The sequence below is a fragment of the Lygodium microphyllum genome, chromosome 18 (genome assembly GCF_053477565.2).
Source record: "Lygodium microphyllum isolate KBCC chromosome 18, Lygodium_microphyllum_v1.1.10, whole genome shotgun sequence".
NCBI lineage: Eukaryota > Viridiplantae > Streptophyta > Polypodiopsida > Schizaeales > Lygodiaceae > Lygodium > Lygodium microphyllum.
Genome location: NC_141152.1, coordinates 86,976,891 through 87,000,476, shown reverse-complemented (window position 1 = coordinate 87,000,476; position 23,586 = coordinate 86,976,891). Strand labels below are relative to the sequence as shown.

At 38.1% G+C, this 23,586-nt stretch overlaps 1 protein-coding gene across 3 annotated transcripts; it reads right to left on the bottom strand.

Annotated features, from left to right (window-relative positions):
* Positions 1–3,901: 3,901 nt before the first annotated feature.
* Positions 3,902–22,453, bottom strand: LOC148021120 (cysteine-rich receptor-like protein kinase 2). Of its 3 annotated transcripts, XM_087698962.1 has the most exons (6): positions 21,301–22,452; positions 21,048–21,181; positions 20,752–20,962; positions 20,447–20,681; positions 20,202–20,352; positions 19,291–20,081 (listed from the first exon to the last, which is right to left on the bottom strand). In XM_087698962.1, exons 1-6 carry the CDS (start codon positions 22,337–22,339, stop codon positions 19,806–19,808), a joined length of 2,046 nt encoding a protein of 681 aa, XP_087555088.1. In that variant the 5' UTR covers positions 22,340–22,452; the 3' UTR covers positions 19,291–19,805. The 3 variants fall into 3 exon arrangements, with proteins under 3 accessions (XP_087555089.1, XP_087555088.1, XP_087555090.1); XM_087698963.1 differs by lacking the exons at positions 19,291–20,081; positions 20,202–20,352 and adding an exon at positions 3,902–4,150 and having other exon boundaries at positions 21,301–22,453; XM_087698964.1 differs by lacking the exon at positions 20,202–20,352 and having other exon boundaries at positions 19,887–20,081; positions 21,301–22,453.
* Between the last annotated feature and the right edge of the window lie 1,133 nt (positions 22,454–23,586).

Genomic DNA, 23,586 nt, shown 5'->3' with positions numbered 1-23,586 from the left:
AATCAAAATATAGTTCAAGCATATATTGATGGAGGAGCACAAATTAATGTGATTATTCAAGCTTCTATAGACCACTTTGGGCTTTGAATTATTGAAGGATCAAAGTTTTGAATCAGGTTGCTAATCATGCTAAAGCGAGGTGCTTAGGCATAATTCAGAATTTGGAATTTGAAGTTTATGGTATGTCTATAAAAATTGATTGTCATATTATGCCAGCAGGATTGGGAGCTTTTCCGCTTATATTGGGTAGACTTTTGCTTAGGAAAGTGAGACCAATACAAGATTGGGGGAAAGGAATCATAAAGATTTATGGTTGTAGAGGAGTACCAAAGAAGTGTGATATGTCTTCAAGAAAAGAACTTGGTGAATGAGGATGATAGTGAAGAAGAAGAAGAGGAGGAAGAGAGTGATAGTTCTAAAGAAAATGATAGTGAGGATGAAAGTTCAGAAAGTGATTCTGATTGAGAGGTGTCATCTATTGTAGTAGAGTTCGTAAATCTTGAGAGCCATGGGGAGAAACAAGAGAGTTGAGAAAGTCCTGATGAAAGAACTGAGTGTTTGAGAGAACAAGAGAGAATTGAGGAGGATTTTTAAGTTTGTTAGAAGACCATGAGAGGGAGAGCTTAGAAATTGAAAGATTTAAACAAGAAGTTAAGGGTTCAGATTTGTTGCATGATGAGGTTATTGAGATTTTTAGTGATTTTTTGAATGTAGGTGTTGATCTAGAGAGTATTGAGGTTATGGATTGTGACTCTTGTTTTGGTGTTGTTGTTGACTCTAATGAGTTTTGTGAGTTGGTTGACGATGGTTTGAATAGCCCTGGAGAGGCTTTTATTTGTGGTGTTGGTAATGTTATTTTGAGTAGACCTGACCTCATGCCTCTTGATAGTTGTATGGATGATTGTATGGTTGATTTAGGAGACAATGATGAAGAGAAAACTTCATTTGATATTCTTTCGATTTCTTTAAGTTCTTCTAGAGTTTTTGATGATGTTTGTGATGACTGGAATTCGCGTTTTGAGGACCATGAGAATGATATTGATGAGGATGTGAAATAAAATTTGAGTAAGGCTTTCAAAAATATTGAAATATAGAGGAAAGAGAGATCTAAAACTAAGGGAAAAGAGTTTGAAAAAGATTGTGAGGTAGAAGTTGAAGAGAATTGGACAGTTGAGTATTTGAATGAGGATTTTAGCCCTAATGTGTTGCCTAGTATTTCTATTTGTGATTCTTGTGAAAAGTATCTTTTGAGTTTAATTGTGAGAATGATATGGAAAGGGTTAGTCATTGTGATTGTGCATTTCAAGAGTTGGGTTCTTGTTTGTTTGTAGAGATGAGTAGTTTGGATGGGTGTCTTGGAGAGGTTTCTTGTTTTGATGAGTTTGGTAAGGAGATGATCCACTTTGATGTGAATGATGGTATGTTTGGATGTATTGTAGTGATGGAAGATATTTTTCTAGTTTTTTCTTGTTAGTTTGATGTCTTTGTGGATGGAATTGAATTTGGTAACATAGAAAGGGTTGAGGCCTTGTTCCAAAACTTTAGAATTGTCATGTTGTCGTTTTGGAAGGATTGGGAGAGGTATGTTGATTGTTGTGGATGATGAGATGTTTTGTATTGACAGTGTGAGTTGTTTTGAGAATTTTGGATTTGAAAACTTTGCTGATTTTAAAGAGAAATTTGTAGATGACTTTTACATGTTCATTGAGGAGTTGCTTGAGAGGAGTGATGTGCCATTTATTTTTCTAGATTTTGAGTTTGAAGAATTCAAGGATGGAGTGTTGGATTTGATTTTTGATTGGCTCATAAGACTTGCATTGCTTTATGAAAGCAACTGCTGCACATAAATGCTTGCAGACTAGGGGGGCCGATTATGTCAAGCGTTTTTGCGAAAACTAAAAATCCCTAGAAAAATTGTAGATAGGTTTAATTGTTTTAGCTTAGAGGTTTGCGTGGCTCTTTGTTTTATTGTTCTGTAGTTGGATTTTCTATGTTTGTCTAGCTTAGGAATTGTCTTTGTCATTTTGTTGGATTTTTTTAAGTGCAAAAACTTAATAGCTTTGGTCCATATTGGTAATTTTTTCATCAAGTTGGAACTAAGAGTTTTTTGGAAGCTTTCGCACATCTTGGAATAGGTATATTCTATTGTCGTTACACTTGCACATCAAAAGAATTGTGGGATCACAAGCGCTTCATGTTGCACTTATTCAATACACTGCACTCAAGGATTGTCTCTTGATCTCATCAATTACTTCCATGCTGCCAAGGGTTGGCTTAATGCACATTTTGCAGCATCGTTGAGCACTAGCACGACATGCCCATTGTAGTTATATGCAGTAAATCTTAGTACACACACACACACACACTCTTGAGAGAGCACCATTTATTATGGGGCACTGTTTCTTTCTACGCACAAGAGTTGGGATTTTCATCACCAAGTTAGGAACCTTGGGTCGGGTGGGAAATGTGGTTGGGTGAGGTTGAGGGTCATGATAAAGGATGCTGCCAGTTCTAATATGGGTTGTTTTCTTGGTCAACATCTTGAGGACCATTATTTTTGTTAAGTGAATGCGAGACTAGGATGGTTGGAGTAGAGTACAATATTTTTTTGCTGAGTGATGAGAGGTGAGGTTAAGGATCTCAAGTAATTAAGGAATTGTGCTTGCATTTCGCATGATGCACGAGCACATGTAGATAACCTAGGCACTATTTTTTCAGTGCATCCATCCTTTTGTGTGTAGCATTGCTTGTTTAATTGCATAGCATGGATCAAATATTACAACTCTTTCCAAATCATATGTGATTGTACATTGAGTTTATTTTTAAAAGCATGTTCTTTAGGACACATTGTATGAACAAAAACAAGTACATATGAAGAAAATATCAGTCTTTGAATACTCAAAGGGGGGAATTACCATGAGGGAAAGCTAATCATCTTGAAAGAGAATTCTCCTATAAAGGCTAGAACTGGTCACATTTTGGTTACCATAATCAAGCCAAACTGTGACTTGTGGAAAGCTATTTAGAGGTGGATGATGATTATAATGCTAAGGAATAGGAAGAAGAATGTGAAGATGGAATGCTAAAGGGAAGGAAAAGTGTGATGAAGTTCTCATGACTAAAATGTGAGAAATGGTGTACTAGTTTCAATGGCCGTTGGAATAATCACAACTCACACTTTAATGAATCATGTAGATCGAGGGATTTCGTTCATGTCTCTTAGCGTGGAGGCATATAATGGCATGGTTATAGGAGAACATTCAAAGGACATGGACCTTAAGGTCAACATAGTCAAGACAAAGGAGTTAACTAATGTTCACTTAGTCATAAAGAAAGAGTTCGAAAATTAGATTGTGATATGCCTTTGAAAAACCAACAAGTGGCATAGTGAATAAATGATAGAAAGAAGATGGAGACGACACCACAAGTGTAGGGATTCACACAAGTTCTCAAAGTGCCTCTATAGTCGTAGCAACCTGACTAATTTTTTGAAGTAATTGAAGAACCTCAAGTTTTACAAGGAGCATTTTAGAGGAGTACAAAAAGATTATGGAAGCCACTACAAGATATAGGCCTTATACCGATGTTAAAAGCGACGAAAATGTTAATAAAGAAATTTACCCCCATTGTTGCAAAAAGTGTTGTTATTGGCGATGCCATAGAACAGTCGGTATTAGCATCGTTATCACCATCGCTATTTGCATCGGTATTAGCGTCGAAACGCTGATACCAACGCAAATAATGACGCTTTGTGATGCCAATAATGATACGTGCAGTAAATTTGTGATGCTAATAGTGACGGTAACAGTGGAAAAAAGAAATTGTGGCAGGGCAGTAAGCTGTCCTGCCACATATAGCACTATGTACTTTATTTGGGCCATACAAAATAGTTTCTACACTGTGTATAATGCTCATATAAATAAAGACAAAGTGTAATTAAATCATAACACTGATACATGAAATAAATACATGATCGCATAATGAAAGTGACTGGTACAATCATAGTAAGATATCACTACTACATAGAAAATGTCTACACAGATCACATGACCAAAAAAGAAGGGTGTGTGAGCTCCAAGGATACAAGGGCGAGCTATAGATCATCGCCATCCGAAAGCTCGTCCCACGGCAAAGGAGCATCAAATGGACTCTACAAAAAAAGAAACAACTACACATCAGTCCACTATACAATAATGCATTCTAATTAAACATGGTAACTACGAACAAGAAATATGAGTGACCATGCCTCTCTGCATATCGAGTCTCAAGGCCGATCGGATCGCGATTTGTAATGGAGTGCAAAGAAAACAAAATACTAACTGTTAGAAATAGTATTGTCAGTACAAAGGATATTACTATTTGAGAAGGAAATATAATTTTTATCATAGTTAAATATTTATAAATCTTATACTACCTACTTGTTGATAATAGTAAAATGTATCATATTACATTTTATTTTTAAGTTATACTATTTTAGTCTAAATCATGTTATATTAGTATATCGTACTATGTGCATATTATGGAGTGCTATTATTTAGCAAGCTCTTCATTTGGAGCTTTTTAAGTGCTTCTTGAAGCTTTTTGGTCATCACTTGGATTTTTTTGGTTATTTTATGGAGCTTTTTGTTTGATTATGTTATCGCTTTGAATTTAATTATTTTGTAATTGCAAACTAATTAGCTCATTTATATTAGGATGTTGAATTGCAAACTAATCGCAAACTATTGAATGCTTTGATCTCTAACAAAAAATAGGTATGCAACTACTTCTAAAGCATGAAGTTTTAGCATAATTTTATAAGTTTATGAAGTAATCCCAGTTTAAGTGAGATCCAAAATCCATAAAGTCATACATAATTCCCGAGCATCATCAAGCCCCATGGCATGCACTACCAATACAAGGCATCATATTAAAAATAATGCAACTACAAATCATGTGAAATCATCATCGTCACTAGGATGAACAGATGGCGGTCCGCATGCCACATCAACCAAGCACTGGTTGTAGAGGTGAAATTTTATCCTTGTTATATGTATTTGGCTTGAGTTTTGACCATTTGGCTAAATATTTTTCTATGGAGACCACAATGAACTTTTATCCTTTTTGTCATGTGAAATACATACAACAAAGGTTTCAATCATTTGACTATGTTTTCCCCTATGGGAATCACAAATAATTTTTATATTTGCTATTGTATGGAATACATACAATAGATTTTTGACCAGGTGGCTAAATCTTTTCCTATACACATTATAAATAATTTTAATCATTGTTCTCGTGTTGAATAGATATAGTACAAGTTTTGAACATTTGCTATATATTTTCCCAATGAGAACACACAAGGAAGTTTTTACTTACTCAAAGAGTAGCTAATAAAATAATGTAAAATCAAGGCAACAGAAAATAATAGAAGAAACTTTTCTTATGTACTTTAGGGCGGCACAGTTCATAAGAAAATTTGTTTTTGGCCATATGGTCAAATCTATACCCTTCTTTCTGTATGATATTTCCATTAATACTTTCTATTATGGAAGTTAGACTCATTCTATCTAATGTATAAGTACTTTTTTTGTTTCAATGAAATTTGATACTTCATTGTATTTAGCAATTTCATCACTATTTTCTTCTTTCTGAGAGGTGACAACATACAAATGATAAAATCTCCATTTTCTCACTTGTACAGGTATCATGAATAACGAATTTTATTTTGGAGAAACTGTGAATTTGCTAGTTGATCATGAGATTGTTGCACTTGGTGGAGTGCATGCAATACATCCAAATGAGACATTCCATGGAGAAACACTTGAAGATGGATATATTTCAGTGGCTATTGATAAATTTTTAAATGTAGCAGCGTATTTGCCATTCCCAACAGTTGATGCAATGAAGGCTCATGAAGCTGTAGGTGGTTTTGCAAAATGGGGAAAGAAAGATGTGGTGGTTGTTTCAAACTCAATAATAATTCATGACAGAGGAGATGATTACGAATCAAACCATGTCCTACCTTCTGAGGATATTGATGTGCTTAGCATTCGTGAAAGTTGGAGAGTTCGTAGAGTGATGCTATGGACAGAAGGCAACCCTGTGTGTGTTGGGATAGGGGTTATATTATTGTCTTTTCCATATGATGTGATAAACTTTGAATTGCTAGGAGAAGAGGATGTTCACAGTAACATACATAGATGACAACCTCCACTATGTCACTTTGGAAAGATGGCCTATTAAACAAGTCACCTTTGATGATGGAACATCACTGCTACAACAACAATCATACATGCAATTTGTCTCTACAAATGCTTGTGCCAAAAACATGGAAGATACCAATGAAGACTATGTTTTTGCAAAAAAATCAATTTTTGTTTAGAAGAGATCATATTGTATGGTCAATAGAAAGCCTCGAATTATTGCCCCTAAAGGTGCAAAATTGAGGACTTCTATGGACTCCATTTCACAGGTTTCCATGATTGATTGTTGCCAAGAAAAGTGTTGTCAATTTGCTGATAGAGAATCAATGCAACAATTACGTAAATACTTTTGGGGATTGCAATTTGAAGACCGCACAAACTATGTTTATGACAAGTTTGAATCATCATGCATGATTGATTACTTGGGAACAAGGAAGTACATCTTTATCTTCAATGGACAAGTGGTATGTGGAAGGGCATGGTATGAGATTCATGGAATCCCAAATACATGTTTTTACAAGTACAAAATACAATTTGAGCATGGCGTGAGGAGGGCAATGCATGGAAACAAGGGGGTAATGAGAGCAGCTTGGGATCACACAGAGATGGGAAGAGCCATCCTTAGAGACTTTGTTAAGAAGAATGCAGAGCAAATGCCACACAAGAGTAGAACAATGCAAGATGGATCAAGGGAGACACAATTGGTCATCCCAGATGTTTACAAGCAGGTAGATATATGGGCAGAAGTAAATACAACATTGAATGGTATTGGATGTAAGCAAATGTCCTTGTCCACCTTCAATCGTATTTGGAACACAGAGTTCAAGCATGTAACCTTAGCAAAGACAAGTGAGTTCTCCAAATGTAGTATTTGCTCACAGATCAAATAGCAACTTGCAGCAACAAAGTGTCTTCAAGAGCGAAATGTGCTTCTAAAGAAGCGTCAATGTCACATGCTACAACAACAAAGTTGTCGGAACATATACTACAGTTGGCGCTTGGCCTCAGCATTAGATCCAGATAAAAACTTGTGCATCATACATGATAAAATGGACGAGCAAAAGACAACTATCCCCAGGTTAAGGCTTCGATCAAAAGAGACTAAAAGATATACTCAACTACCAGTTTCTTTAATAGGCATGATTACACATGGACATGGAGAAGGTAGATATGGACATTTCTTACTCGATCTATGGCCTCATGATCCTAACTTCACAATTGCCTCATTGTCATTGTGCTTTAGGAACTTAGAGCGACTACACAGGCATGCAAATGGTTGTTTACTAGTAGATGGAATGCCAAGATCAACCTCTGTGCTACTAAATGCCCTCAACTCGAAAAAAGCACTAGACCACCATCAAGATGTTGCACAAAATAAATCATGCATGGAAGATAATACACCACAGGATGACCATCATCATTTCAAACGATTGCCAGAGAACTTACTTCTTCAACTTGATAATTGTGGGTCAGAAAACAAAAATCACTATCTCTTTGCATATCTATCATTGCTTGTTGCACGAGGAACATTCAAGATGATCTAGCTTGGGTTTCTCATGGTGGGTCATACACATAAAGACATCGATGCAATGTTCAGCAAATTTTCACAGAAGCTAAGGACAAGCATGACCTTCACTTTTCCTCATCTTATGCAACATTTTCAATCATGCCAAATGACTAGTCCTACACCTTTCTTATTGACACATGTGCCTGACTTTAAGAGATACATTGAGGGATACTTGTGTGATTCGAAAGATACACTTGTTGGTCACTCAAAACCTTTTCAATTTTGATTTTATATGCAAGGAGATACACCTGTCATGCAATACAAGATGCATCCAAAGTCCCCAGACTGGTGACCAAGAGAATGTGGCATTGAATTATGGAAGAGAGACTTTGCAAGAAAGCCCACTCTTCCAAAGGGTGTTCCAATGTTGCTGCCCATGTTTGAGTACGTTAAGGATCATCAAGAAGTAGTAAGTGGAGTTAAAGATTATTTGAAGTATTGGGAAAGATGGTCAAATGTACAAGGACCTGAAGCAGAGTTCACAAAGTTTATAACACCAGTGATTGATTATTGGAAACATATGATCTACGCTCTTTAAACTCCAAATGTCCAAGAAGATTTATTTTTCATAGATTTTTGGCCAAGAACACAAAGTGATGTAACCAATATAGATGTAGATAATGCAGATGACTTCATTGAATTGGAAGAGTTGAATTATCACTATTGTGGTCCTCTGAGCAAACGACCCAAACATGCATTCGAACCAATGCTTGATGTTAAGAAAGATGACTTTGTGCTTGTTAGACCTTCAGATCCAGTATATCCAATATGGCTTGGTGTTGCACAAAGTGAGGTCGATACAAATAGACATTCCAAAAACTTCAACAAGGTACGTATACAATATTGGGCACCAGTTTGTAGTCGTCAAAATGCTACAGATGCAGAGGTGTATTTTAATTGTTAGGATAAATATTGGATGTGCAACAAAAAATATCCTGAACAATGGGAAACAATAGATAGCATTGTCTTCTCTTGGATGAAGAAAGGTACAAAATCTCCCAAAAAAAATAAAATTCCCCCAAAGGTTGTATTGAAGGCTAAAGAAAGTCTACATGAATCCATCGACTGAATATTTTCCTTAAATAATTCAAGGATATTAAAACTAAGGTGTTTATTAACACCACCTTTTGAAGGTGTAGTCAAACTCTTGGAGTTGTATCACCCACTTAGCGATTTTGGCTGAAACATCCATGTGTTGTAAGGCATAGGGAAAATGCACTTTTGTCGTGATCACTATGAACGGCCTAGGGAGAAGATAAGTAAGAAACTTACTTACGGCAAGCATTAGAGAAAAACCATCACCTCCACCATCTTGTACCCTCATTTTGATGCTGTCATTACTTTGCTAGAAAAGTAAACCGGTCTCATCAGGCCAGTTTTAGCATCCTTTTTTATTAGTACTGCCCCTAGAGCATCTTCCCCAAAACTTGGGTTGGCAAAAAAACGCTTGATCCCAGCAAGGCTATAAAATTATGGGAAGGGTGCTGAGAGCCTTCTTCACCTCGTGAAAGCACCTTTCGCTTTCGTCACTCCATAGGAGCTCCTCAGAGTGGGTCAACTATTGTAGTGGAAACACTAATTGGGAGAGGAGATGAATGAACCATATTGCACCTTCTAAATGAAAGAGGTTATTTGCTTCACAAAAGATGGTGACCACACCACCAATAGGCTTTTAACTTTGTTTGGATCCACTTCAATGCTCTTCTCACTTACAACATGCCCTAACAAAGTTACACTACTTTCGCTAATACAACACTTCTCATGGTTTAGCTGCCCCCCATTTGTGCGAGAGGCAATTGAAACCTTCATCCACCTTCCCTAGATGTAGAGCCTTAGAGCTATAAATACAAAAATCATCAATAAAGACCCTGATGGACTTACCAAAATATGGCTGGAAGACATAATTCATGAATTGCTAGAAGGTAGCTACGACATTTGTTAATCCAAATGGCATTACTTTGTAACAAAACACCCCCAAGGAGTGATGAAGGTGGTCTTCTGTTGATCCTCCTCAGCTATTTGGATCTGGAAATAACCTGAATACCCATCACAAATAGTGTTTGTCTCATGCTCGGCCACCTCGTTGAGTATTTCATCCTGAAAGAAAAGAGGGAAGTGATCTCTCTTTGTTGCAACATTTAGCGGCTTGTAGTCCACACAAATCTGCCATTTTCCATTCTTCATGGGTGTCACCACTACAGGTGAAACCCCCTCTGAGTCCCCTATTGGATAGATGAAGCCTACCTTCAAAAGTCGTTGCACCTCAGTGAGTAGAGCGTTTTGTTGAACTACTCCCAACCGTCATAGCCGTTGCACCACTGGCCTTGCTACATATTTTAGATTAATGTGATGTTGTACTGCTGTCACACTTGTGATGTGTTCATAATTGGAAATAAAAAGTGCAGAGTGTTTTATCACCACTTCCATGTAGGCTGCCTTCTCCTCAGCTGATAGATCCTTAGCCAATATTTTTTCTAAACCCTCCTTCTCGACCTTTGGATCACTTCTAGAGAGCTTTCTTTCTCCTCATTAGAAGACTCGCCCTCCATCATAAATGACCAATCCTCGCTGGAACTCCATTCATCAGCGGTGGTCTCTAACACAAGATCCTCCTATCGGCCCTCCTTCATGTTGTAGATAGTGCTCTTCCATTTTTTTTGCAGCTCCTTCTGCGGCCTTAGTTATAAAACCCATGTCTCCCAATCTTGTCTCGCTTTCATTTCCATTAGCCATGGTTGCCCAAGAATGAGTGGATAGCCGTCTCCCTTCACTAGCATCACATATATATCAAGCTCCAATTGCACTCCACGCACCTTTACCTTGACTTTATTTATAACTCCCAAATAATTTACTACTACATTGTTATCCATTTTGACCCCAAATTCAAAAGTTTCACTTACCTCTAATCCCAAACGATGCATCAAGTTTTCTATCATGACACAAATTTCTGCACTCCCATCCACATATGTCTTCAATACTCTCTGCCCATTGATTTCGGCTTTCATTAGAGGCACAATATCTTTTATCTTTCAAGCCTTCTTGATTGCAGTCACATATCTATTCTTCATGGGCTTAATGCTTATCATCTTTGACCATTCTCACCGCACTCTTGGAGATAGATGTAGTAATTGTGGCCATGAAATTTTTGGCCCTTGATCCCTCACATCAGTAAGCAAATCATAAGCTCTGGTATATTTACCTAGGGAAAAATCATCTAGCTCAATGAGTCAGTGTGAGCGAGCCCTCCTCTTTTTACTGCCGCGTGTCTTTAAAGCCTTAGAAGACTCTGCCTCTTCTTCCATATTTTTAACCTCCTCTGGTAGTGTAGGCTCCATCCTCTCAATTCTATGGGCTTTCTTCACTGGCATTGCTTCAACATCTGTTACTTTGGCCTTTCCTTTGACATCACTCTCATCCAAACTAATCATCCTGATGTCACAATTCTCTAGTGGGGCTGGACAAGCAAGGGCGGCACCTTTGCAAGTGGTCAAGGATGCTGGAGAACTTGAACCGGCAGTGGAGGCCTTGGATTTGGTGGAACAAGCCTCTCCCTAGGTGGTGTCACTTGTTGTCCCCTCCTTCTTGGTTGGAACCCATTTCTTGGCAGATGCTGGGATGAAGGCAAAAGTACATACCATGGCCAGTCTCCCCACAATTGTAACAAACATACTCTCTTTCTTGTCTCCTTGGGTCCCAATTGCCCTCATTTGCGAGGGGAGGGGACGGTATTCCTTGCACTAAATTCAATGAAAGTCTTTCAAGTTGATTAGTAATGTGTTGTAAGAGCTCTCGCTATGGCATTTCTGGTTCGGGTGGGGCTTGTGCTATTTCTCTAGGCTTTGGCATGGTTGGTAAAACCTGCACCGGCTCAACTCCCCCCTTTAACTGGGCTTGATACTTCAATTTCCTATTTTTCTCCCTAGCATAAGTGAGTGATGCTTCATAGGATGTGGGAAACTTGCCTTTGACCTTCTTCCTTAGTAGAGGGTAGAGTCCGGCCAGAAAAAAATCTTTCTTAAGAAAATCAGGTACCCTATTTCCCTCAGCTAAGGAGGATATCCATTTATCCCACAATTTTATAAACATGTCTTCATATGCTTGGTACTCCCTTGGTAAGGTTTGGCAGAGATCTAGGAGTTGTCTCTCCAAAGATCTTCAGGAGGGTCTGTATCTTGGTACTCGTGCAAGAATGTGGTCTTGAGATCCTCCCAGTTACCCCTTGTAGCCTCTGAGAGAGCTTGATACCACACTCGAGCATCAACCTTTAGAACTAAATAGAAGGTGCGTACTTTGGTTGCTTCATCATCCCGTCTTGTGACTAGGAAGGTCATTTCTAAGTCATCCAGAAAGTCTAGAGCTTTCTCCCCTTTGTGTCCAAAAAAACTTGGAAAAGCCATGATAGGAAGATGTTGATCTAGCTCAATAAAAAACAAAGATGAACACATCTACGCCCAAGTCAAATCTTATTAAGGGTAGAATAAATGGATTCACAGATGTATTAATCTCAACAAGACGACGAGGGCCCAATAAGTCCCTTATGATATTTTGGAACCTGAGCTTTGTGCTAGCTATTATGTGCATGGTTTGCCTCTAGCAAGAGGATGGATAGATTTGTACAAATTCCTATAGTTAATGGGATGCACTTAGAGTAGAATAAATATGTACACATTAAAGGAGATGTTATAATCCAAAATAGGGAATATTATGGGATTAGGGGATAATAAGATCTCTTTCAACCTCTCAGCTCCAAAATAGAAGACCAACCTTTATTGAAAATTCATCTTCCTAGTAATGTACACATCCACCCTAATGTGTTGAACCAATTGAAAGTTGTAGAAAATAGGATTATTAATTTATGCATTAACTACAAATTTCCACTACAAACTTTCATGAAGCGTGTTGGTAAAGCTCTGGCCTTTAGATCCCCGCCATTCGAGAGATGTGAAGGATTTTCTCACCAGTGATTAGCCTAGCTTTGCTGTGACCATCATCAGTCTTGTAAAGTTCATAGGCTTTGATAGCTACTTTCTCAATTACTTTTAGCCTTCTTGCTAGTAGTAGTTGAAGCCCATCACCATATGTAGCCTCTAGCCAATAGCACACACCATTGATATGTAACTCCCCCTCCAAAAACTTGTTAGCCCTCGAATTTGAAAGCGCATTCACCACTTGAGAATAAGGCTTCTTAGGGAGTGTCTTTACACTAGATACAAAGCACTCAACACAATAGCTTGACCCAAGGACTTTATGAGAGCAAGATTTCTCTTGAAGCAAAGAAGAATGTGTGTAATTAACTTGCTTTATCCACATACGTGCTGTTTGCTGATAAAGATTCTTATTCTCTTGTTGAGGTTCTTTTGGAGACCATAGTGATACTCTTGAACAATGAATCCCTTGAATAGGGTTTGATTAAAATCCCTCCTTAGTAATCCCTTGACAAACACTCGTTAAAGAAGATGACACTCCTTAGATATTTCTTCCTTCATAGAAATTGTAAAGCATAGCTTGAGAATTTCCTCAACGGGGGCACAAAAAATGAGAGCTAAAAATATGAGTGTGTTGTCTCTTACCCACCCAGCCTCCAATCCTCACTAAGAGAGCTAAAGAATGGCACCACCTAGCCAGAGGGAGGATGGGCTATGCTATTCCTTTTCTAAGTAAATGGAAAGAACCAAAGTACAATTTCACAAGAGAGAATTTGTAGACCATCTTGAAAGAAAATGAAGATGATGGAAGGTTAAGAGAGGTGATGGCTCCTACTTTCTCCCATGAACATATATATAACATGAAAAAATAAGGATTCCCCATCAATAGAGCATATGACAAGTTTTACTTAATAAGTTTAAGTATGAATGTAGAGGGAGAATCATAAGAGAGTACATATGATCTAGACACCATATTAGAATAAGAGAGAGAGGGAGAAAGATGAGAAGAGATTGAGACAAGAGGAGAAGAGGTAGAGGAAGCTTGCCATTATGTATTCATGGAATGCTATATAAAAAAGAAACTCACTCATAGCTTACCTCAAAGAGATAGACTAGCATGAGGGTGTTGTATGATGTGCTCTTAGTGGCTCCCCTTTGGGCTTGGTGATCTAGAGTGCTCTCATGTGCCTGTGATTGTGTCTTTCTTTACATCTCCATGGGCACCTTCTATAGATTAATTTAATCTTCTTGATTAACATAATCTTAGATGATGTATGTCATCTTTGATAATATGGAGAATAGTGTATGGGACAAGTCCCCACCTTAGTCATCATGCAAGAAGCCAAGGGTAGTGATAGACAAGCTAGAGAAAGGGAGCTAGATTACAAGAGGTGGGTGCTCAAAGCTCATTATTATAATATATTTACAAGAATGATAAAATGGAAAGTTTATGTGATAAGCGTGAAAGAGAGAATAAAATTGCTTATAGCCAGCAGTCTGCGCCTTCATAACTTCAAATTAGTGAAGAATTTGAAAAAAGCTTCCTTTGCAACTTTGTAGACCAGGTCAAAACTGGTCGGGTAGAGCGAAAAAAAATTTGAAATTAAATTTTCTCTATAATCTATTAAAATTATTTAAAAATACTTCCAAAATCTGCTTTGACTTTAATACATATAAGCATATGACAAAGGAAATCCATGCTTGTAAGCTTTTGTATAAGATCCAAATGACACCATGATGTGGACATTGACTTGTGTATAAGGGTGAGATGTCATCTAATGATAGTGATAGATCCCAAATCTTGGTGATGTTGTAGGTGGAACCCAAGTGTAGTTGGAGGCTAGTCCTTTGAAAAACCTATGCACTCACTTAATCCCTAGGTGTAATCTATTTCCATCTTCACTAAGATAACCCATCCCTTTTACCTTTTATATTGACATCACTCCTAAGAACTTGTTTTCCCACTTGCTAGAGTTATCATAATCGAGAAGCAATGTAGCATACCTAGTGCTTGAAGAGTAAACCCAAAGTGATAAGATGTAGGGAGCTATGGGTAAGGCTCTTGATAGGGGTTTTGGACAAATTTTGTGGTAGAAATCCGGTTTGTAAAAAACCCGGATCAATATCTTAGATTATCATAGGACTTTTAAGCCTCCCCAGTTCTCAAATGTAATTGAGTGAAGGCTGTAGGAAACCAAAAAAGAATAAAAATAAAGAGTATAGTGGATAGACACTATCCAACTTGATATGCTAAGACCTCCAAGTCATAGTGTGATAAAAATTGGCTAGCTTGATAGAAAAGGCTATGTTAAGACCTTACAAATGAGTCGAAGTCCTAGACTAGAAGACGCTAATTAGCTTCGTTGCCAGTTGCAATTACATCCCAATAGCTTAATCCATAATCTATATCCTTTTCTCAAAATGATATTTTGGCACTCTTTGATTAACTCTATTCTAGCAATTGTGTGAGCAATTGCAATTCCTTCCACACTTATAAAAGTAATGCAAGTGTCCATATATTGCAACATGAGGATATGAAGCATTAGTTGGCTATTAAGAGCTAGTTCACTAGGACAAGCCATTCAAGCTTTTAAGGTGGTTGCCATCAATGAGAAAGGATGTATGAATAGATAAACCATAGTGTTGGAGCTAGAGGTTGTTTTACTTTGTGAGAATCCCAGTCACTTACTCTTTCTTTACACTTGTCGTCATAGGAGAGTCATGGTTCAAAACATTTTTGGAAGACTTGTGAGATTTTAAATTACTAGAAATGATGCTTTTCATTAGGTCCATGTTTACAATGTTGAACCACCCTGTAGTAGATTTTAGCCATGTTGGATGTTACGTATGTACCAGTAGATGGTGCATTAGAGATAGGTATGCCAACTCTCATATCTTTTTTGTCAATATAGTTATTATGAATTGACTTAAAAATGGAGGTCAATAAATGCCCCTTATACAAAGGTCTCACTTTGCAATTATAGTTCCAACACTATGCTTCTTATATGATCCATTGTAACACAACACATGTATTTACTCAATTTTCAAATCTACTGATGCCTCATTGACAATTCAAGTTGCAGTCTAATGGACTTCATTAATTGTAGGTACTCTAAAGGTAGTTTGAAGTATTGAGCTATTTTAGATTGATGCAATTTGAAGGGTTGTATGCTAGAAATGCAATGAGTGGTATGCATACAAATGATTTAGTGTATCTTGTATAACATGTCTCACTTATAAAAAGTGAATCCCCCATAGGAATTATGTGATTATCATGGATTCTAGGTAGTTCATTTAATTTGAAATGTATAAATAATTTATGGTAGATAGGTTTTTCAATGCTTTAAAAGAGAGGAATCTTGTATTTTCCACATTTCTCAATGATCTACAAGATGGTGGTGCATGTTGGATTGGAGGTAAAGCTAGAACATGAGGATGTACTTAGAACTACTACCATATCAACTCAGACCAGCTTGAACACATGTTAGCATGAAAAGGAGGTGCAATTTCTCTTGTCATTCATTGTATATCCTATGAAGGTGTTATTTTGAAAATAATAGAACACTATATTAAAGAATTCGAGAATCTCCCAAGTTCCACTCTCAAATTAGAAATAAAGATTTGACCATGTGGTTAAATATTAATCCCTTTTTTGAAGATGGAACTTGGTACTATCATCTATATAGTATTAGAAATAAGTTTCACCTTCAAGTAAGGGGGTAACAATTTGACCATGTGACCAAATATTGACCATCCTATAAATTCCCAAAGTATATGAGAATTCCCGAATGTCCTAATATAGTGTTATAGTGGTACTTTTGAACTAGATGTATGGATTCATCTTTAGTAACAAATATTGTATTTGACAAAGTATAGTTTAGGGCAATTAGTTTAAAAGGGACAAGTATTTGGATTTAATCTTGTAGTGCATTTATTTATTGTAGATAGAATGATAATGTTGAATGAAGAAATTATTTAAAGATATCATGATAGAATTCTCATTTTTAGTGTTCTCTTGATAGCTTTGTGACAAAGAAATCACTTTGATTGATGGGCTTGGGTCAAGAAAAATCTTACATGAACTGCTATATTCAAGAACATATTGAGACAAAAGAAAAGTATATTTACAAGTTAAGTATTGGAGAATGAAAATCATAATGTTGTGATAATATTGTTCTAGGAAATGCATTGGTAAGCATGTGTGGTATGGGATGGATTTCGAAAAAATGGCCCAAGTACATGTACTTAAAACTCATGACTTGGTTCTTACTTTTTACCTTGATTGGTAAGCTCGAGACATTCAAGAATTTTTCTTTGTATATAATAAGCATGAATATAAATGCTTTTCAAAGGAAAATATAGATCGATATGGTGCTATATTTGTTGAATATATTATTTATGGATATTTGTTAGCAGTAAGGTTGAGCTTTGATAATTTTATACTTTGTGATTTACATTGCTTTAGTCATATTATTTTCTTTCTATTAACACAATTAAACTATATGTCATTCTATGCTTTCACTATCTTATTTATTGAGAAAATTCTACTGTTATTGGTCTAAAAGTAACACTTTCAAAGTTCTATATCGTTATGACTATTATTGGAAGTATTTGCTAGACGGATTATAAGATTTCTTTTATTTAGACAAAAAATTGCTTCACTTTCTAAAGGTTAAGCCAGAGCTTTAGCCACATATTCTATTACATAAAATTATAGATATGTCCTTAAAGGGTTTCCCGATCCCCCCCACCCCCTCCCCCCAAGTATAGGAGGATGAAAAGGATAATGTTGTGAAAATATTGTTTTAGGAAATGCATTGGTGAGAATGTGTGGTATGGATGTATTTCGAAAAAATGGCTCAAGTACATGTACTTAAAACTCATGACTTGGTTCGTACTTTTTACCTTGATTGGTTGGTAAGCTTGAGACATTCAAGAAATTTTTTTTGTATATAATAAACATGAATATAAATGCTTTTCAAAGGAAAATATAGATCGATATGATGCTATATTTGTTGAATATATTATTTATGGATATTTGTTAGCAATAAGGTTGAGCTTTGATAATTTTATACTTTGTGATTGATGTTGCTTTAGTCATATTATTTTCTTTCTATTAACATAATTAAAGTATACTTCATTCTATGCTTTCACTATCTTATTTATTGAGAAAATTCTACTGTTATTGGTCTAAAAGTAACACTTTCAAAGTTCTATATCGTTATGACTATTATTGGAAGTACTTGCTAGACGGATTATAAGATTTCTTTTATTTAGAAAAAAAATTGCCTCACTTTCTAAAGGTTAAGCCAGAGCTTTAGCCACATATTCTATTACATAAAATTATAGATATGTCCTAAAGGGTTTCTCGATACCCCTCCCCCCAAGTATAGGAGGATGAAAAGGATAATGTTGTGAGAATATTTTTTTAGGAAATGCATTGGTGAGAATGTGTGGTATGGGATGGATTTCGAAAAAATGGTCCAAGTACATGTACTTAAAACTCATGACTTGGTTTGTACTTTTTACCTTGATTGGTTGGTAAGCTTGAGACATTCAAGAATTGTTCTTTGTATAGAATAAACATGAATATAAATGCTTTTCAAAGGAAAATATAGATCGATATGGTGCTATATTTGTTGAATATATTATTTATGGATATTTGTTAGCAATAAGGTTGAGCTTTGATAATTTTATACTTTGTGATTTACGTTGCTTTAGTCATATTATTTTCTTTCTATTAACACAATTAAACTATATTTCATTCTATGCTTTCAATGTCTTATTTATTGAGAAAATTCTACTGTTATTGGTCTAAAAGCAACACTTTCAAAGTTCTACTTTGTTATGACTATTATTTGAAGTATTCGCTAGACCACTTATAAAATTTCTTTTATTTAGACAAAAAATTGCCTCACTTTTTAAAGGTTAAGCTAGAACTTTAGCCACATATTCTATTACATAAAATTATAGATATGTCCTTAAAGGGATCCCCCCCCTCCCCCTCCCCCTCCCCCCCCCCCCCCACAAGTATAGGAGGATAAAAATGATAATGTTGTGAGAATATTGTTTTAGGAAATGCATTGGTGAGAATGTGTGGTATGGGATGATGGATTTTGAAAAAATAGCCCAAGTACATGTACTTAAATCTCATGACTTGGTTCTTACTTTTTACCTTGATTGGTTGGTAAGCTTGAGACATTCAAGAATTTTTCTTTGTAGATAATAAACATGAATATAAATGCTTTTAATAGAAAATATAGATCAATATGGTGCTATATTTTTTGAATATACTATTTATGGATAATTGTTAGCAATAAGATTGAGCTTTGATCATTTTAAACTTTGTGATTTACATTGTTTTAGTCATACTATTTTCTTTCTATTAACACGATTAAACTATATTTCATTTTATGCTTTCACTATCTTATTTATTGAGAAAATTCTACTGTTATTGGTCTAAAAGCAACACTTTCAAAGTTCTATTTTGTTATGACAATTATTTGAAGTATTCGCTAGACCGATTATAAGATTTCTTTTATTTAGACAAAAAATCGCCTCACTTTCTAAAGGTTAAGCCAAAATTACATAAAATTATAGATATGTCCTTAAAGGGATCTCACACACACACACACACACACACACAAGGAGTTTATTTGTGTCTGTCTTTGCCTACTCTTGATGCTAGGCCAAAGCTTTGTAGGTCTACATGATGGGGAAAAAAACTCACCGAATATGAGAGGGCAAGAGAGAGAACAAGTGGTTAGGCAGCACTAGTAGGGCTATCCCATTTTATTGGCAAACAATGCAAACTTTGAAAACCAATTAGAAAAGTGTCTTTGACACTATTAAGCGTATGATTTCTTTTGTCTCTTTCTTTTCCGCTATACTTTGAGTGGAGTACTTTGACACTAAGCCTGTTAGCCCCCGTTGTCCCTATGTGCGACAATTTACAAGGGTCTCACAGATGTAGTACCATTCAGATGAAAGGTAATAGATTTTAAAAAGCAGGTACATGCCCTTCGAATCTCTTTAAAAGAAAAGTAAAAGAAAAGGTAGATATTTTAGGGCTTCCAAATGAGACATTAGTCAAGTCGCAACCCTCAAATTTTGAGGCCTTAGGCGGCTCTATATTGCTGCAGGATGGTGGTGGGTACTGGATGGTGCCGAGTAGACTTCAAAGCCAGGGACGGTGGGCTTGGAAGGCAATGTCAGTAACTCAGACTCACCGAGCAACATACACCCTACCTCAGACATGGTCGGACGAACGTTCGGCACAGTTTGTATGCACAAAAGGGCCACATGCACCACGCGAACTACCTGATCTGCATTCTCGATGCCGGACTTGCCTATCTTCCAATCCAATAACTTGCCATGTTTTCTCCTCTCAAACAACACCCATGCCTGCGACGCATTTTTGGTTGTCACTAAAATTATTTGAAGCTATATCCATAGCGATGCCATTGAATTAATAGCAGAAATCCGACTAAACTATCTCGTCTAACAACCAAAGATTCCCTTTACCCATTCGAGCAAATGCTGCTTCTCCGATGGCAAGGTCAGATCTATGATCCTCCTTCCACTCACGATCTCCAGCATGAGTACACCGAAGCTGTAAACATCTGCCCTTTCCGTGAGCTGCCCACCAAGGGCATACTCAGGTGCCACATACCCCCTTTTTCGATGGGAAACATAAGCTATAAGCCTTCATCTCGAAACAACAAAACGTAGAATTAACAAGAAGAGGGAAGAGGCGAATTGCTTAGTACCGGGTTCCGGCGACCGTCGTAACGACGTGAGTGACATCGTCCGAGAGGAATCTCGCCAGGCCGAAATCAGCAATTTTGGGGCTGAAATTGCTGTCTAGAAGGATGTTGCTGGCTTTGATGTCTCTGTGCACGATCTTGATGTGGGAATCTTCATGGAGATAAGACAAGCCCCGGGCTACACCCACGATGATCTCGAACCGGGTTCGCCAGTCTAATCTCCGTGGCGGATCTGAGCCTGCATGTGAAAAATGTTCAATTATATTGATCTCCAGAACTAAAGCGGTACAAGGATTGAGAGGACTTACCGAATATGAACAAGTCTAAGCTGCAATTCGGGAGATACTCGTAGACGAGCAGGCGTTGTGAACCTTCAATACAGCATCCCAGCAGTCGGATGAGGTTCCGATGCTGGACGGTGTTGATGAGTTTGACCTCAGAGAGAAACTGTGATGCGCCCTGATGGCTCTCGGCAGAGAGCATCTTGACGGCCACCTCCTGGCCGGAAGGGAGGCGTCCCTGGGCAAAATATTAGCGGCACAGGGTGAGACGCTATTATAATTTCTATACCCAGAACACCTGAGAGAGAGAGAGAGAGAGAGACCTTATAAACAGGACCGAATCCTCCTTCCCCTAGCTTGTACCTCGGATCGAAGTCGCTTGTTGCCTGTCGGAGCTCATCAAAAGTGAATTTTGTTGCTCCCTGCTGGAAGTGGTAAGGCAGGCTCCAAGACTTGCCTGCACGTAGAACTCGACAGAATATGCATTAGGAATACTGCAAGTTGACACGAGAAAATATGTATAACAATTAGTTGTCGGCAAGATGACAGAGTTCCGCAGGAGCTGCAGGGCCTTACTTTGAGTTCCGACTATGACCTGGCTTCGGATTCGGCGTGTCGGGCGAAGGAGGACGGCCGCAGCCACAGCAGCAGCGAGAATGAGCACGCCCGCTACAGTACTTCCCATCACGACGGGAAGGGAGGTGGACGACGTTTTCTTCTTGAGCTGATTGAGCAATAAAGCTGTTGGCGGGGGAGAAGGGGCCGAAGAGAGGGCGAGGGTATTAGCTGGGGAAGGCGCACTAGGGGATAGGGATGCTTTAGGCGCAGCGGCGGTAGACGAGGCGTTGAAGAGGACTAGGGGGGTGTTGGAGAAGAGGTAGTAGCAGGTGACGAAGTAGACCTCGCCGGCGAGGGAATCGTTGCAGAAACCGGAGAACTGAGAGAGGCAGGAGGCGCACCGGGAGGGGGAGATGTAGCCCACACACTGGGCGAGGGCGTAGGCGGCGGTCTGGCCGCTGCCACGTGTGGCGGCCCAGAACCCGGAATGGGAGGGTGCCTCTTGAGCGGTGAGCTTGAGGGCGGCGGCCAGATTGGCGCTGTAGAGCTGCCCAGAGCGGGAGCTGCTGCTGATGGTCCTGTTGTAGGTAGAGGAGCAGTTATTTCTCACGAGCGTGATCTCGGGGTCGACCAGGAAGTTGTAGTTCTCAAATCGCAAGTAGCAGCCCTGCAGAAGTATGCGCATGCCTGTGGTCCGCCCGCAGGGGGCCGAATCGAAGATCGCTGACACGCAGTCGCGGCACTGCGCCGGAGAGAGGTCGCCCCTGCACTGGTACATCACATACATATCCGACACGTTTGACGAAGAAACGGATATCGACATTGACTGGTAGAGAAGCACCGACGACTGCAGCGAGCCCATCACCGCGCCATGCACCTGGTTGAGAATAATCGCGAACGTGCTGTCGCTCGTGAAACTGGCCGTGTTGCAGAGGCCGTAGACCATATCCGTAACAGCTGACTGAGCTTGTAGCGTGAATTGCCTCGAACAACAGCACAGAACAACAACAACCAGGAGGAACACCGATCCCGGCCAGTGCTGCAGTGCTCCCGCCATAGCCGATCACAGAACTATGAGGAAAGCGCACCTTCCTTCCATGGTGTGGCATCAACCTTCATTTTTGCCAGTTAGGACCCTATTGTCTCAAGAAGGGCACTCTTTCAGGTTACCTTTCTTTTTTTCTAATACCTTTCAAGAGCATAGCCGTGAAAAAAATGCAATTTTACACACACACACTCATATCTAAAAATTTTACTATGTAAACTTAAAGGATAGAAAACTCTACCAAAATAAAGGTAAAATCCACATGGTAAAGCTTCAAAAAATATCATAATTGCAAACCAAGACATTGTTTGTTATATTGAAAAAAAAAGGTTTATGGACCAACACATGTTAAAAGCACCAACAAGAAAACCACTTTCTTATTTTGTCATCACATTGGGATTTCGACGATCTTTCAGGCCATCCCAAGCAATATACATAGCATCCCAATCCACAGCATGAGGATTCTTCTCACCATTGTAGGATTAAAACATGAGCATATTTAATGTCTCCAAAGCTAAGTGATTTCTCTCAAGAGACTTAATTCTATTCATTTGAGAGAACCCTCTATCACAATCCACCGTACTTGCAACAATCACTAGACAAGCATGCCAAAGCTTCTTCATTTCTCCATACAGGTGCTCCTGATGCTCATCAACTCCACATATTGCCCATGCCTCGTGCATACTCATGCCTGGACAAGTCCTTTTCAATCTAATCATGACACTGCAAGTTACATACATTCACATCAACTAAGCCCCCAAAATTTTCTAACAAAATAGGCATCCAGCTCCTTCCCATGGCAAACATTGCCTTTTGCTAAATAGGGTAGTCTTTTGGAGTAAATACTTTTGCTGCTTCAAAGAGTTTCATATTTTTGAATCACAAACATAAGGATGATATTATCTTTCCAACAAATTGTTTACCCATAGATATGCAACTCTCCCAAGAGTTTAGATTACCACTTGGATCCTTATCTCCAAATGAATTACGAGTGTGAAGAGCATGCACTTCTTGTCCATATGTGCCGCATGTATAGCGAAGATATCCATCATTTGCTTTTTCAACAAAGGATGTGTACTGTTGTGATCCAATGCCAAATATATCTCCAAGAAACCTTGTCTCCAATGTCTCCATTGTCACTACAAGCTCAATGCCAATGGAAGTCACATCAACATTCTTGCTTTGAAACTTTATATTGGGCATGTTTAAATAATGAAATACATCTGCAACAATGTGTAGAAAGAATTGTACCTTGAAAT

Coding starts and splice junctions, on each gene's coding strand:
- LOC148021120 (XM_087698962.1), bottom strand. CDS start 22,339: ATGGCGGGAGCACTGCAGCACTGGCCGGGATCGGTGTTCCTCCTGGTT. Junction 21,182..21,300: donor GGTCATAGTCGGAACTCAAA/GTAAGGCCCTGC, acceptor TTCTACGTGCAG/GCAAGTCTTGGAGCCTGCCT. Junction 20,082..20,201: donor AGCAGCATTTGCTCGAATGG/GTAAAGGGAATC, acceptor AATGCGTCGCAG/GCATGGGTGTTGTTTGAGAG.